This window comes from Caretta caretta, chromosome 16 (genome assembly GCF_965140235.1).
Source record: "Caretta caretta isolate rCarCar2 chromosome 16, rCarCar1.hap1, whole genome shotgun sequence".
Lineage (NCBI taxonomy): Eukaryota > Metazoa > Chordata > Testudines > Cheloniidae > Caretta > Caretta caretta.
In genome coordinates, this window is record NC_134221.1 from 14,977,346 (window position 1) to 14,994,603 (window position 17,258).

The 17,258-nt window shown below is 46.6% G+C and overlaps 1 protein-coding gene across 11 annotated transcripts in view; it reads left to right on the top strand.

The window, feature by feature from the left end:
• The window catches only part of FUBP3 (far upstream element binding protein 3), a 56,113-nt gene extending 52,062 nt beyond the window's left edge, over positions 1-4,051 (top strand). For all 11 annotated transcript variants that reach the window (XM_048823371.2, XM_048823383.2, XM_048823382.2 and 8 more), the window contains 2 exons: positions 579-706; positions 2,687-4,051. In XM_048823371.2, the coding sequence (XP_048679328.1) occupies positions 579-706; positions 2,687-2,695 (137 nt within the window). In that variant the 3' untranslated portion in view covers positions 2,696-4,051. The remainder of the gene's footprint in view (positions 1-578; positions 707-2,686) is intronic.
• The last annotated feature ends 13,207 nt before the right edge of the window (positions 4,052-17,258 follow it).

Below are 17,258 nucleotides of genomic sequence, written 5' to 3' on the forward strand. Positions count from 1 at the left end.
GCACCATCTCAGGGCAAGGTGAGGCCAATGAACTACAGTCCACAGTGGACTGTTTGTTCCCTTTCAGGTGCACCTCAAAAAGTTGGACTGTATTAGGAACATGTTTGCACATGTACCCGTGCCTGAACGTAAGAACTGACAAAGGGCCTGAAGTGGGGTGGGACTGGCTCTCCGAGATACAAGAAAAGCTCTACACTTTGGTGACTGAGTTGGGGGGGTGGGGTGTCTTCTCGTTGACATTTCAGAGGAATGCCACTCTGGCATCTTTCATGCCCTAGCTTCTGGAGCTATTGGATGTTCCTCAGCTGGAGGACTCAAAGGATGAACAAAGCACAATTTCAAAGCCAAGTATCCCTGAACAATGGGAATAATTGTTATGCTTTCAAAGTGCCGCACCAACTATAACCTGCAAGTCTGCTTAAAACGTGTCCTGTTCTGTCCAAATGGCAGGTGGTTGCTGCTGCTGTATTTTCAGATGTCTGCTGTATTTAAACATCATAAAACAATATCCTAAGTGTATGTTTGTTTGCTTGCTCTTGCTGGTGCTCGACTACCTGTGTTTCCTTTTCGTCATTCAGGTCACGCCGCCAGTGCTGCTTCTCAGGCAAGTTCCCAGCCGGACTACACAATGGCGTGGGCAGAGTATTACAGACAGCAGGCTGCCTACTATGGGCAAACACTAGGGCAAGCTCAGGCCCACAGCCAGGTCTGTATTTCTGTCATCTGCTGCTGTTGCTCTTCGGAGGGGTTAGTGTAGTTTAGCATTACCCCAGGGTGGTGAAGGCCCCACCATGGGGATAGGCAATAAAGCTGCCTTGTTGTCTGAGACACAATCAAAGAGGGCAATCAGCTAACTGCAACCCACTGTGCCTCTTTATGGGAAGCTTAGTACCTAACTGAGGGCTTTCGTGGGCACTTGCATCACAATCCACATGCTACTATGATCTCTGCATTTCAGAGCTAATGGATGTACCAGCCTTGCACCAGGGTGCACATCCAATTCGCAGGGTCACGTCCACATGCAGACTTTGACTTTCATGAATGTTGGGTATCCTTGTGCGTGGGTTAGGTGTTTGCAAAAATACACAAATGCTTCAGAAAAGCTGGCCTATAGTTCTAGTGTTCAAACAGGAAAACACATAGTTGGAAGAGTGATTGCACTGTGCATATATGGTCGCTAATTCCATAACTACCTTATCTGTCACTCAAGCCCTGCAGTTCAGTTGCCATCTTTCCCGTTGAAGTTTGAGTAGGATTCATTTTAGATCTCCCCATCAAAGTTTCTTTGGTCAGGAGTAGCTGTTGCCTGCAAAGTTAGCCTGGCTAAGATGAGCGTCTATGGCATTTGGCAAGATCTGTATATGAACCTCACACATACAAGTTATGAAGATGGCTGATCCTTTTAAAAACAGCACTCCCTATTAAAATCCAAGTCTAAGAGCTAGATTACTTACTGGCTTGGTAATGGGTCGCAGAGCTCTTCATCACTGAGTCACTGGTTTTAATAGAGCCCAGCAGAGCCCAAAAGTTATTACTAGTTTGTGAAAATTGGTTTTCAACTAACTTCATCCTCTCTTTCTTGGGATTTCATAATTTTTCTACCAGCTCTGTGGCCAGCTGAAAAATCCAACAAAACTTTCATGAAGATTTTCATCAAACTTCAACTCACTTTTTGTCAATCTGAATTAAATTAAAGTGGGAATTGCTCCCTTGGAAGTCTTTTACCAGCCATCGTTTATTAGCATATGATGGGTGTATGGTAATGAGGGTGAAATGACTTGCTGGTCTGTTAATTTGCTAGTGGGCAGATACCTCTCTCGGTGCTTCTGTTTGCACTATTTGCAGGGAAAGAAAGATGTTAAGACCCAGGCGTTATGCTCCCACACCCCAGGTCTGGGTAGAAGCACGCTCATAGGCAGTATGGAAAAGCTTGCACTGCCATTGTCTGGATAATTCGTGGGTATGGCTGTCCGGCACCTTTCATCAGCACTGAAACTCAAATTCTTAGAGAGACAAATGTTTGGCCATAAAATTACTGATGGTGCAGTGCACTGTTTTGCAGGAACCTGCATACTCACTCTGGTTCCTGACTTGCTGGAAATGCCGTGGGAGGGAATATTTAGTGTAATTAAATTACTTTCTGGCTGATCTAGATGTAGTACTAAGGGGAGTCCCCTTCCAGCCTTCTCTTGGAAAGTCTGGGCCTGTGGAGAAAGAAATAGAAAGTTCCTTCGGGGCATGGACTCCCAGGAAGAAAGCTCAGGGATAAGAGGTATTATGGCTGAGTTCTTGCAGATACTTCTCAGATATCCCTGTGTGGTACATATCTTCATTTGTTAGAACAGGAGATGTGGTGGGCAGGCGTTTTCTGGAGATCACTTTAGAATTTGCTGCTGAGTAAGGCTGGGTCTATGCTACAGAGCCTAGGCTGGCGTAAACCCCCAGTGTAGACCGAGTATGCTGTCAGGACTTTTTCTGTCAGTGGTAGGACCACCTCCCTGAACAACAGTAGCTATGCCAACAGAAGCACTTGTCTATAGGCCTAGCTGCATCTATGCTCAGGTTTTGCTGACCTAGCTGTATTGGTCAAGAGGGGCAGGGGGTTAGCCTTGCCTTACAAAGCTGTGTCAATATAAGTTTTAAGTGTAGACCTAAACTGACTTTGTTTCTTTCTCTTTCTATGCAGGAGCAGTAGAACAATGTCCTTGTGGCAATTTTTTTTCTTGGAATCATTGTGGAAGAAAACCTTTTTGTAACAGAGGTTTCTAGATTTGCAACATTTTGATGAAGACTTTTGTTTGTTTGTGAAACACTAGTTGTAGGATAATCTAAACTGAACTTTTCTAAGAATCAGGAACAATTAGTAATGTACTAAACTTATGGACATGCTGGTAATTTTTTGTTTCCAAATTTATAAAAACTCCGGGATTCTTTTTGGAAAGAAGCCAGAGAATTACAGGCACCAAAACGCACCCCAGAGCTGTGACATTTCAACATGTGGTTTTTTGTGTGTTTTTTTTTTTCTTTTTAGTTTTCAATCTTTTCTGTTGCAACAGAAAGAGTGGCTTGGAAGTCTTAGGTGGTATGTAACAAATCCTAAAAAAAAAAAAATTTTAAACAGTATTTAAATATTCTTAAATATGTAAATTCATTAAATGTTTTACTTCTAATTTCTTGTATCTTGGCTGTCTTTTTGATTTTATTGCATTTTTTAAAAAACTGAACTATGGTATGTATTGTAATTAATGAATTATGTGAATTCTGTATTGAGACACTTACTGTTTTGCTGTCAGGCAAGTGTGGGGGGGAGGTGTTTTTGTAGGGTTTGTATAATTTCTAGAGTTCTAAAGGGTAATATAAAAATGTGTTAATTTTTTTAGCAATCCATTTTTTCATGTCTCCATTGCTGGTTGCATTTATGTATCTAAGACCTCCAAGCTTGTTTTAAAAAAAAAAAACAAAAAAAACCCTTCCTCTATGCTCTCAGAAATATAAATACTGTTATTTTTAATATTAAAATGAATCTGCTATTCGTACCTTTAACAAACACTGTGGAACATTAAACCATATAAAAAGTAGTAACTATTTTTTAATTCCAAGGTGTTTTTTGCTTTTTTCAGTTTTCTTTTTAAATATTTTCTTATCTAATATTTGTCAAATTACCTAGAGAAATAAATGAATCTAGTATTAACCACGGTATGCGCTAAATAGTTTTGATTTAATAAAAGGGATACTATGATTTCCAATGTTTACTGTAGTGTTTCTTGTACAGATAACAGTGTATTTTTAAAGGAAAAAACGGAATTGAAGCTATTTTTTCTTGCATTTTTAATTGACCTGCGGGACATTCCGTTTTGAAATGTACTGAAGTTACTGTTCTTGGGTTCTTTCCTTATTTTTTCCTTATAATGCTTGAAATGTCTAACTATAAAGAAACGCCATTGGATAATGTTGAGCATGATGTTAAAAGCGTGTTCCTTTTATTTGACTGACAGTTGCATTTTACACTCTATATAATAAAATTTCCACAAGATGTCTTGTGGGTGAAGTATTTTTAGTCTGCTTTACTCAGTTTGCTCACTCTCCTCTGGAACTAGTGAGCATGGGCTAACTGCTTTTACCTCAAGAGCTTCATCTCCGCCTGCATACCTGGCGCGGATCACATCAACTTAGCTCCAGTGATTTCATGTTAATGGTTTTGGATAACTCCATTACGTTGACTTGAGAGCTTTAATTCCAGTCAAACTCTTAATGTCACAGGGATGTCTTTTGAAAGCACGGGACACGGAGTTCCAATATACGGTACTCTAAATGTAAATTCCTATGGCCACAGAGATCTATTTAATAAAGGGAAGTTTTCTATAAACAGGAATGATACAGAAGGTTTGTCTACACCTGCGTAAACACGTTTATTGCTTGTTAGTGCATTAGCAGAGCTTGGTTTTATAATCTCCTGAACCTGTTGTTCTTCTCCCAAAACTTTGTCCTTCGTGCTAGGAAGTAGAATACTTTGGCTTACACTTGCGATCCTGGAAGTGTCGCTCCTCGGCACCCAGTCGTTGGAGCAAGGCAGCCCTCCCTTACAAAAAGGTGGAAAGGAGTTTGAGTCCCTGGGCATTAATGTATATTATGGGATAGCAATGTACATTAACCATTGAACGACCTCTCCTTCCCCCTCAGGAATCTCCTGGGAACGGAAACTTTCTCTAGCTGCAACCAACTCAGACTGGGCTGAATCACTTGAGAGAAATCCATTTTTTATATGAGATTCATGCCCCACAACTTAAATAAAACTTTGTCCACCCAATTGCCCTCTCAAGCACCCAGGCATCTGTAGCAGAGCTGGCAAGGATTTGGGGGAGTAGAAAGAGATCCCATCTGTAAAGCAGTGACGCGGAGGCGTGTTGAGAGCCGGAAGAAGAGAGAATATAGCATCTTTAAATACACCTCCAGAGAATCAAGAGAGACATTGAAAGATGGAATAGTAAAAGCCACTTGGAAAGGGGGGGGGGGAGACTGCAGGAGGAGGGCATAAACACTGATGATGGGAATGGGAATTGGGGAGAGGGCATTACCGAGAAGACTTCCTTCTAATTCATCTTCCAAGCTCTGTGCCAAAACAGCATTTGGCATGGTTCACAGGGAGCAATTGTGTGATAATGAACCCTAAGGTGTCCATTAATTGAAGACTGAGTATTGCGGATTGTGCCAAGAGCCATAAATGGCGCAGGATTGTGGGAGGATGCATTTTCTTAAATGTATCTGTAAGTACAGATTAGCAAGTCTCCCCAGTGAAATGCCCATACTATAAATTATGGAAAAATATCCTTCTGATGCAACCTTTTATTGAGGGGGTGGGGCAGCAAAAGAGAGAGTTTGCAAGCCTTTGAAATTCGGCCTGTCATTAAGATGGCGCCTGCAAAGCTGGTTTTTCATCAGCAGTCTGGTGTCCTGGAAGGCTAAAGTGCTTGAAATGTTACCAAGTTCAGCAGTTGTCTTCCATTATTGTTGCATGGTCATCAGTGAGAGGGACACTTAGTGCAGGAGCAATTTAACGTGTTGGGTTATAAATTGGAGGTTCTCCTCCATATCAGCCCTCCACAGGCAGGCAGCTGGGTAGAGCAGCCAGAAAAGTCTAGAGTTTAGTTCTCAGTGGGAATTGGGGGTGCTCAGCACCCTTGCAAATCGGACCCAGGAGTCTAGAAGAGGCACACGCTTTGCCTAGGGCAGCAAAAACCCTACCATAAAGGCTTCTCCAATGCTTCGTCCAATTCTTTTCTCAAGGCTCAATCTTTGTCTATGGCGTGGGGTTCTGTGGTTGTGGAATCTGCTGTAAGGTGCTTCACAATCAAGCCTCTCTTTAACTTTAAATGTCTTCCCATGCTTGCAAAGAACTTGGAAACCATAGGTGTGAACTGAGGCAGTGCTTTCTTCGTGACTCTCCAGCCTCTGAGCTTAAGAGCACGTGCGTGAATTGCCCCCTTCATCTCAATGGAAGTTAACTTGGAAACCGAAAGAAGATCTAAAGGTCCAAGTTAACTGTTTCGCTGCTGCTGCTTTTAGCAGAATGAATTTCTCCCATGACCCCCATGGCGCTGGGCGAGGCCTGGAAGGCCAAGTCTCAAATATCCTTCTGATGTCTTCCAGGCGTTCAGGCCTTTTTGCTACAAAACCTCATGACAATGAAACAGACCAGTGTGAAACCAAATGCAAAGCTGATTGGCACAGGACCCGCAGTAACTTCCATGTGCTTTCCTGTTGCATTAGATCACGCTTCTTCAAATGTCCGTGCAGTTGGTGCCACCTTTGCCTACTACCTCAGTGGAGTGAGTGCCCATGCACCCTGTGACTTGGCTGCAGAAGGAAGGGCTAGCGAGTGGGACCTCCCATGACCTCTCATGGGTGTTTCACCCTGTGTAACCACCTTTCTGGCTGGGATGGGCAGCTTAAAGTCTGTGGGATGCTGACTCCATGGAACTTTAGTCTGGCCCAACTGGTGCTCCCTCTGGGTTGCTCTGTGCCAGGAGAGGTGTTTAAGGTGACTGCTGTGGATCGAAGGGCTTGGTGGTTGAAGGATATTGCGCTTGGCATGAGGAGTTGATGAAATGGGTGTTGGGCTTTGGCTTGTTCTTTAGGATCTTTTTCTAGGCTGTGGAGATGGAACCAATAGTGGTCTGAGGGGATCCTACATAATCTGCCCTTCCAAAGGGGGGGAGCTGCAACTGCTTTGCAGGTGAGCCCTAAACAACCCAGCTAGGCCTGTGTGGGTTAAACACCTTGGCTAAGGATGGGGCGAGAGTTGGAGCGAGAACCTGGGTTTTATCCCCAAGGTGGTGCTCTGGCCATGAGACTGCTTCCTTTCACACCTCCCCCCTTTCCGGTCCTCTGTAAGAGATGCCTGGTTAAACTGTGACCCACAAGTGGCTCCATCCTTCCTCTTTATTCCCCCTTTCTTTAACAACCAGGAACAAAGGGCTGTGATGGGTGAAAAATGCAAGATGCCTTCCAGACTGGAATTGGCCACTGTAGTTCACTAGCCATTGGCTGCCCTTGAGCGTTACATACGTGTGTATGCACCCATCGGGTGCCAGAGACTGTCCTTGCCCGACAGTCTACAACATGGAGAGTGACAAAAGAGAAGGGGGGGAGGCTGGCGCAAGTCGCGGGGGGACACTGATCAGAAGAGCTGAGCACCTACAACTTCATTCAAAGTCTCTGGGAGCTGCAGTTGCTCACACCTCTGGCAAGCAGGCCCTGGGTTTGTAAACCACCTTCTTCATATTAAAGGTTTACCAGGTGGCCGGAGGGGTGGGATTGTTTGGGGTTTTTTCTTCGCAGAGACAGGCGGCTATTGGTGTTGAACAGGTTGGGGGTCTAGTTGGACTAAAGGTGGGGAAATGGAAGACAGTAAAGAGATAAGGAAACTAAGACAGTTGAGGAGTTCGGGGCTGGGGGTGAGGGGAAGTGTTCCAGGCAAACGATAAATTAATGCAAAGTTAGAGACAGCTTCCACTTGAAAATCACTTCTCTGAAAACTCTGCCTGCTTCAGTTACACGCAGCATCTGAGCTAGCTCCAACGAAAAAATTAGGGGGGGAGGGTCGTCATGCTTTTTCAGTGGGTTTGTGCATTTTTCAGCACTCTAGGTAGAGTCGGCTTCCCCCGTTGTCAGTCATTTTTCTCCATTGCCGAAAAGACACTGCCAGAAAGAGCAGAAAAACCTTTATGAAAACACTTAATATTTTTAATTTCAGAAAATACTATGTTGAAGGTCCTGCATCAGGAGCTGGGATTTCTAATAGTTTTAAGAAGAAATTGAAGTTGTGGCTTTCTGAGGTGACACCGTTAGGACCTGAAAATTCAGGCTGCAAAGTTTAACTTGAACTTTACTTCTGCCTTTTTGTGCTCATGGCCTTACAATTAGTCTTTGAATGCTCTCAGACCTCCTCTCAAACACACTTTCCTACAACCTTGGATACAGACAGATGTGGAGCATCTTTTAATGTGTATTTTCATTCCTCCACTAAATCAACTCCCATAATATAGCTTTAGTGACAGACCTTTTCATTGGTTAGTCCCTAACGTGCCACAAGTCCTCCTTTTCTTTTTGAGAATACAGACTAACACGGCTGCTACTCTGAAACCTGTCATTGGTTCAGTTTACTCTCCAACCCTAATTTGCAAGCTATGTGTATTAAGTTGTATGTATCTTATTTTACTTTTTCTCCGAGTACCGGTACATTTGTAAAAGAAAATTTCTTATTGCAATCTTTCTGCAAACTCTTAGAGAAATAATCTTGTATAACTTTGCTAAAATGTCTTGCTAGGTTAATGATTATCCAATTGGTCTTCTGGACTGTGTTCTATATACAGAGTATTTTACCATGCAAATCTATTTGGGTGTACTTTCAGATATTTTAAAATAGGTTTCATTTTCAAGTCATGCAAAATTAAAGAAACTATTTCTAACATTGCAAGTTAAAATGAAAAGATGATTGTCTTTTTCCATAAGCATGTATGTTTTATCTCCCAAATACTAAATATTTAATTGCATTAGAATAACCGTATCAGTGAAGCATAAGTGGGTTGATGAACTCTTTCAATAACTGCATGTTTATGACAACACAAGTTCACTGGCCCTCTCTTACTGCATTGCTTCTCTAGTGTGGTGCTAAAATGTTTGTGTAGACTTCCCATAGCAATGGTTTATATGTACTGAAATGAAAATACTACACAGTGCTAGGTGTGTCTCTAGGGCTGTAGAAAACAGACTGTCTGATCATGTAACTCCAGCTTGAAAGGTTGTTCCTGCATGTGAGGAGATGATGTTTCACTCAATTCCATAAACTTTCATATTTCCTGATTTGAATGATTTAACTTGACTGATCACAGGTTTGGTTTTGCATGGAATTTTTTTTAATGATGAGCCTAGTTTTCAGAGGCTTAGCCAACCTGATGGTGTCATATGGTAAAGCCCAGCTGTTCTCGAGAGTTGTGTGCAAGAAAAGGCTTCCTATGCTTTTCCTTTAGCCTCTGTATTTTCCAAGCTGAAAGCAGGGGCCTACAAATATTCAAACAGGATCAGGCGCAGAGAAGGGCGATTAGGATGATCTGCGGAATGCAAAACCTACCTTAGGAGAGGAGACTCAAAAGAGCTTGGCTCATTTAGCCTAACCAAATGAAGGCCAAGGAGAATGAGGATTGCTGTCTCTAAATACATCACAGGGATAAATACCAGGGACAGGAGGAGTTATATAAGTTAGGCATCAGTGTGGACACAAGAACAAATGGATGTAAACTGGCCATCAAGATTAGGCTTAAAATTAGACGTAGGTTTCTAACCGTCCGAGAAGTGAAGTTCTGGGGAGTTGCTTCCCTGGGGAGCAATGGGGGCAAAAAACCTAACTGACTTCAAGACTGAGCATGATAAGCTTATGGAGGGGATAATGAGGAGATTGCCTATGCCACCAGCCGGAGCCAGGACACTAGCTGGGGAGGGATCTGAGTTACTTCACCAAATTCTTTCCCGAGTGTCTGGCTGGTGAGTCTTGCCCACATGCTCAGGGTCTAACTGATCAACATATTTGGGGTTGGGAAGGAATTTTCCCCCAGGTCAGATTGGCAGAGACCTGGGGAGGGGGGGGGTTCACCTTCCTCTGCAGCATGGGGCACGGGTCACTTGCAGGTTTAAACTAGAGTAAATGGTGGATTCTCTGTAACTTTTAAGTCTTTAACCCATGATTTGAAGACTTCAGTAACTCAACCAGAGGTTAGGGTCTGTTATGGGGGGCAGGGTGAGGTTTGTGGCCTGCAATGTGTAGGAGGTCAGACTACGTGATCCCAATGGTCACCTTTGGGACCTAAAGTCCTATGAATCTATAACTATATTAATCCTTAGGTGCCGCAAAACATCAGCTCCTATCTGTAATAACCCAGCCCTGGCCTCCAGCTGCTGATGGGCTCGAAGAGCAAAGAAATGCCAAATCTATGAAGGATGCCGCTTCATATTAAGCAATTGCAATTCTCTGGTCTCTCTCTCTCTTTTGGGAATATTTAAGGTACGCCAGAAGGCGACAGGTACTGTATGCATTTGTCCGGCTAGTAACGGTTCCCCCACTAGATTATCTTTCCACCCCTGCCCTTATCATTTTAAGAAAATCCTATTTCAAGGCCATTTGAAAGAAGCCTCTGATCTTTTGATTGTCTGCCTTGCTTGCTCTTTAATCCTGGCCTGGCTGGAGTGCAGGTGCCTCAGGCCCCAGGGGCTTAGTCAGTCCCTTCCTATTGTCCCACCTGCCACTCACTTGTCTGCCTTGCCCCGCAGAATTCACGCGGAGCTGCAGGAATCCTTGTATGTGCTATTCATGGGGGAATATTAAACTTCTCCGCAGCAGAGTCATTACAACAGGCTGGCAGAGGCAGTCACTCTATTTGTTTTATAGAGAAAGGGGGTAACAATGGGGAGGGAGCGGCAGGAGGGCTCATAATGGCTTCTTTTACTCGGCATCATTAGGAGGTCACCTGTCAGCAGATAAGTCTGAAAGGTCCAGCCTCTCCCCAGCCCTGCGGGCTCTCCCCAGGGCTCTGTCTCCAGTCAGTTTGGCAGGGAGGGGTTGGGACGTACAAGGCAATGTCAGCCAGTCTGGATAGCTGAGCAGGTACTCTGGATGTGGGCGCTCGTGGACTCGAGCCCCTTTGATCCTGGGTAGCAGAACAGTCTCCTGGGGGTGGTTATTGAGGGCTGGCAGCTGGCCGAGCTGCCAGTCTTGCTGTGGCTCACCATTTGGTGCCCTCTGGAAGCTACTTCAGTGCACGACTGCTGAAAACTCTGCGCAGTTAGGGGCAGCACCATCTTGTTAACGCTCGTCGACGGGAAGGACACCTGGGGTCCTCTGCAGTCGGTCTCTTTGGGCCTGGGGAAGGGTGATTCCATTCAGTGCATTTCCTGTTTCCTAGAGTGTGGTCAGATCACTGTCTCCAGGGACGGGCTTTCCCCCGGGAGACGGTAACATCCCAAGTGACTGCCAGGCTTTTCGTCATTGAAGACCTGGGACTTGGACACTGAACTGCGTGTTCTTTCTCTATTGCCACATTAGAAACTTGAATTCTGCAGCCGTGACCATTTCTCCAAAGCCAGCCTGTCTCACACATACGGTTCTAACTCTCCCTTCATCCCTGCTCACGTCCTTTATTTCTAATATCCCCTTCAACTCACTTCCCAGCCTAGTTTTCTCACTGACCAGGTTTCACATGGAGAATTTCTGCTCAGAGGAGGTTTTTAAACTTCTGTCCTTCAGTTTCTAGCTGGAGTCCTATAGTTTTTTCCCCCTCTGGGAGCATTTAACTGCAGGGTATGGAGAGAGCTATTCATTCAAGCAATCCGAGCTCTTCAAACTCTCTCCCCATTTAAGGCCCAGAAAGGAATGAGGGGGACAATCCCTCTAGACCCACCAGGAAAGTGAGGTTCCATCTCATCCCATTGGCTATTTACTTCCATGGGTTCAATCCATCTCTGGTGGAATTCCACTGGCTTCAGTGTTACACCAGGGATGTACCTGGATCCCACTGGCAGCAAAATGGACTGACTGGCTCTCTACCTTTTTGTCTGGAGACCATGGCTGTTTATAGAATCGTAGCTCCTACGGCCAGAAGGGACCACTGTGATCATCGAGTCTGAGCCGCATCGCTGGCCGTTGGACTTTCCAGAATTAGCCCCTCATTGAACTAGAGCACCTCCCTTAGAAAAACTGCCAGTGATGGAGATCACCACAACCCTCTGTATGTGGTTTCCGCCCTCTGAGGTGGTTTGCTCTAACGTGGCCCCCAGGTGTTCGGTTCCCAGCCCTGTGTGGGTAAAGACTCTCGTTACATTAGATCATGTTTTCCCTTTGTACAGTGTCACATGAGACGGATGGAGATGAAGCCAACATGTGGGAGACTGTAGTAAGGACGTCAGGATTTGGCCCTGAATGTCTCCACAGCCTCCACTCTGGGGATGAGAGATTTTCCTTGCCATCAAAAGGATTTCAAAAAATATTAGAGATCATAGAATATCAGGGTTGGAAGGGACCTCAGGAGGTCATCTAGTCCAACCCCCTGCTCAAAGCAGGACCAATCCCCAGCTAAATCATCCCAGCCAGGGATGGTCCCTCCTGCCTTCAAGATAGTAGGCGTCAGTCCCCTGACCCACTGGATACCCCCTGCCTGTCCCAAGGTCTGCACGGTGGTAAGGATCCACCCTTTGATTTAATGCTGGCTGGTTTGTGCTCCATTTCACCCATGTGCATTTCACTCATGTGGCTGAAAGAGTGTGTGTTTGAACACTGGTGAAATAGGCCAGATGGATGGAGCACAGGGTGGGCAGGGGCATGCCATGCTTCCCCTCCTCCTACCTTATACAAGGCGCTTCCCCTGAAGGGGAGTCCAGTCTCCATGGCCCATCCAGTCCTGGCCTTTTCTGATATTACCAACAAGCGGGCCAATTAGTTCTACTTGGGTCTCCCCAACCCTGAGCATCCAAAAACCATGAGAGGCCCCCATGAAACTGGCTTAAAAACCACAAGATTGGTGGTGTTTTTGGTTTTTTTTAAATGACAGATGTCAGGTTCTCGTTTTGTCTCCTAGTTTCTGAGAGAAGTGCTCAGGCCCCACTCTCACGCTTTTCTCCATTCCAGGAGCTGGAGTTTTAAGAAAAACTCCAACTTTCACAAGAATTGACAACCGTAGTCCCTGGAGAGTGGGGCGCAGGCCCCCAAATTCCTCTCACGCAGGCCCTGGAAGAGCCGTTGGATCGGAGTGACTTTTGATGGCTGGCCACCAACCTGAGCTGGATTAAATGTGGCTAGGTGTTTCTCATTAAATCTGTTTGATGTTGGCCTTCTCTTCGCAGCGCTATTCAGGTAACAGCTACGGTATTTAATGACTGATGGTCTGGTACTTATACAAGCGCATTCCGTCTTATTGGTCTCTTCCTTACAGAGCTCTGTTGGGTGCAGTCACTCAGCTGCATGCACTGGTTTGTCCCTCTGGAGTGCTGTGTAGTTGCAGTGATTGGCTACAACTTTTTACCAAGAATGGACAATCCCGTGTCTTAGAGGCACCCAAGCCCGGAGACTCTTCTTGCTCAGTGTACCGTGACCCTGGGGAGGGAGGGGGACAGGAGAAAGGGCCCCTCCTCTATCCTCCCAGGCCTCAGGACACCCAGTGGTCTGATTGCAAAGCCATTGAAGGACAGCGTTCCGCTCAGTTGTTCGTAACAAGCGAGGCTGTGTGATTGCCGCTGCATCAAAGCTGATGGGAAACGTTGCTCCCCGCTACACAGAGTGTGCAGGCATGGAAAGCCCTCCCTCTGCTTCCTCCCCTCGAGGCCAGGCTGCGGGCCCATTTGCCATTGAGGCCCAAGAATTCTTGTATGCTTATTCAACCCTAAGGAGGCTTGCAAACCTACCCACCTGATTGACAAATTAGGTCACCTGTCCCCAAGGAGCACCGCAGCCGCATAGCAGTTTAGGACAGGAAGTGAAGAATTCCTTTCCCAGGAGGGAGTTAGGGCAGCAGAAGACAATTCCCAAGTCTAAGATTTCCCCAGGCATTCACATATTCCACCCCTGCTCAAGTGAAAACTGCCCCATACATGACCACAGGTGGCCCGGAGCTCAGCTTTCCATATGGCCCCAAAAGATGGGAGCTCCAGAAGCACACTGCCCCGAGCATTGCACATGGGCCGGGAGGTCAGCGCTGGCCCTTTGAATCTCCCACACTGCTCCCTAGACCACATCTGTTCTAACAGTCTGCTGGGGCTTTGGGGTCCGTACCCACTCGGAGAGAAGAGTGCTCCCTTGAGAGGCACCCACGCTGCTCCCCTCAGCCACGGTACCCCCCAGGACCACGCCGGAACCAGCAGGGATTGAGATCAGAGAGCGCCACTGACGGACTCTCACCCGCGCTTGCCCCATGCAAGCACTAACCAGGCTTGAGCTGATGGGATCGCAGTATGTCAAGCAAGTGTAGAGCTATTTCGGGGCTGGATTCTGCACTTAGTTACAGCCGTGCAAATCCAGAGTCATTCGACTGCAGTCCGTGGAGTCACTCTGGATTTACGCCGATATAACTGAGAGCAGGATCGGCCCACTCGGTTTTATTACCATGTGGCTGCCTGCACCCATGGAGTGTCCTCGGGGAGCTGCTCTGTTGGGGCGCGGCAGGGTTTCCAGGCCTTTCCAGATCTCTCGCCGTAATCCCTGGGAGGCTGAATTTGGCTCTAGACAAAGTCACCTGTCAGTTGCAAAAGGCAAAATCAGGGTAATTTGCACCACTTTGGCATCCAGCTGGGAGTGCAAAGGGGTTGTAGGGCAGGTGGGGGAAGGGGCAGAAGGAGCAAGAACGCAGGTAATAGGAGGGTATAAGATAAAGCAGATTCTCCTCCCCATCCCCCAAAGCGCACTTTTTTCTCTCTCCTACTTCCTCTAGGGAACAAACTCTGCTCATCTGCCTCCGTACAACCTCACTGTCTTTGGTCAATTTGCGCTGGCATCACTGGTCTGAGTTTGGCCTCCCCTATGGGTTTAGCTGGGAGAAGAATTCGTCACTTCCTGTCCTAAACTACAGTACAGCAGCGGAGCTAGTGGATGCAGGCGCACACTCCTTAGGGACGGGGGACGTGTGCATAATTGGTATAACCAGCCGCTACATCTGCAAACCCACAGCAGGATCCTTTTGGACTGATGGTTTGGTTGCCTTTTGCATGTCTGCTGCCTGATGAACTGGTGCAAGTTACACCACTTTCCCATTTACACCGGCTTTCGAACCTGCTCACATCTGGTGTGTCACGTACCTCGCAGATGACCCTGGCCCAGGGAGTTCCGCTGGTGTGGGCACCTATTGCTCCAGCTCTGAACGTAGCCTTGCTGCATGGGGCCTGCTTTCCGCAGGAGATTCTGGAGGATGGCAATGGATTGGCCACCACGTGTCCAAATTTCCCACTGCTACCTGCACCCTTTGATCTGTCCTGGTCCTGTTTGGTCTATAATTGCTGTGAGCAACTGGGCCCTCCAGGATCTCCCCTGGGATAAAGAGCGAGTAAGTGGGTTTTAAGATTGAACCCCAGCATACTGGCCTGGGGCTCTCATTAGCTCCCTGGTCATTCAAGTGCCAGTCAAGCTGTTGTGTTCATGTCGCTGAATGTTTTCGTTGTCTAAAACCCTACGAGTCACTCCCTATTCCGAACTCTCTGCTTCTTTCCAACTTTGCTTTTGATTTCATATGCCCTGGTTTAGCCCTTTTCCAGGCCAACATAAGGGGCTTGAAAGGGTCTTTTTATGGTAGTCACTCCACAGCAAGCCCTGCAGGAATGTATTCTTAGGACCATGCATTAAATGTGTCTCATCTGCTCCCTGAAATCCACCTGCCTTGAAACAGCATAGAGTGTGGGCCACAAAGACAGCCCACTGGGCTGTAGGCAATTGCCTTAGTCATTCCAGGCCGTGTACACAATCTCGGCTCGCTGTTTCTTACAATTCGTCATTGCGGCTGCTGTGCAGAGAGAGTCGCCCAAGCCAGAACAGGCTCCAGCCCCAGAAAAACAACTGCTGGGCAGCAAAGAAGTTACCTTTCCAATCTAACACAATCACGTTTCATTTCAAAACTGATGGAGCTTTGAAAAGCAGGGCCAGGAAATAGACACAGGCTTTTTTACGCTCCTTTTGCCGTTGTGTGCTCCCTGACCCTTTGCCAAGAGAATCCTGGAAACACAACTTGAAAAGAGAGCTCCAGCATCTCTTTGGCTACGCGGACCCCTGCAGAGAGAACTGGAGGCAGATAATGCCTGCGGCTCCCTTCGGAAATGGTACAGTCGGGCTGGTTGGGTATGGAGGTGCCCACATGTGTTTATAGCCAAGAGGGTCAAGACTTCAAAAACAAAACAGCTGCTTTAAATATCTAAGCTGCTCCTATATCAGAGGATGGGGAGGCTGGCACTACCAGGTGCCATCTCAAAGCCCCTTTTGTGTCTGTTTTCTAAACTTCCGAGGCAAGAATGGTCACACAAAAACAAACCGTTGGTTTGGATTTTTTTTTTTAAATTTACTTGAATTGGTTCCAAAAGGTGACACTTTGGCCCTTTTTTTCCAAGACTTATTTCTTTTGAGGTCGCAAAAGGTCCTTGGGAGTGGAAGGGATTGCTCTCGGGCTGGGCCACGTGGCAGACCAAGAAGGGGAGAGGCAGCAGGTTTGGGAGTGGGAGGGTGGCACAAGGAGCAGACCTCTTGTTTGTTCCTATACGCTGGCAGCAATGAACTCCAGTGGAGTAGTCTTGACCCGGGCATGCTCCAAAGGAGGCCGGAGAGCTAGGCAGTATAGCAGAGAGAGAGAGAGAGGGTAAGAAGCTGGTGTACGAGAGGATGCCTGGAAATATGCTGCTTATTATTTGTATTATAGCCCCATCTAGAGCCCCTGGCCAAGGCCAAGGCCCTATTGTGCTAGGTGCTGTACATGCATATAAGAGACCTCTCGTGGCCTGTCTATAGTCGAGTGGTGAACAATGAGCTGGACGCACACAGAGCATGCACTAGGGTGGGGGTGTCGGCTCTTTGGGGCAGCCCCCATCACAATGAGTCCCCCATTTTAGCCATTGCCTAGGCAATCCTGTGATGAGCTTAATAGGGAGAAGGAGGCTGCATAGTAAACGGAGGGGTAGCGAAAGGGTGTGTGTTAGCCAGGGGTATCGGCGGGGGGTGTGGTAGATGACAGGCTGAGTTAGCAGCAGAGAAGCATACAGTAGATTTGGCTGCATGGTGCACACGGAGGGTGGGATACACTGGGGAAAGGTGACCAGGGGGTAGGGGTGCAGGAAGGAGGGATACTGATGCTGAGCCTATGTAAGTGATAAGCATTATTGCTTTCCATTAATCCAGGAGGCTGGGGAAGAAGATAGGGAGCTGGGCATTAATAATCAGGACAGAAAAGCTGCAAGAGGGCTTTTTTTTCCCCTTCTGAATATTCGGGGTGAAATCCTGGCCCCATTGAGTTCAAGGAGGCCAGACTTTCACCCTTGATCTCTTCTGTTTATCTCTTGGGTGGCTGTTGCTGACTATAATCTATGATCTATTTCTTTCTTCATTTGCAGCCCAAAACTCACTTGCAGCAAACAAAATCCTGACCCAAGTCCCGAGGTGAGCCATACTCCCACGGTGTGTTGGTTAAACTTATGATTTATATGGTTTGGGGAGCCCAGTTTTTTTATGGGGGGTGGCAGTACAGATT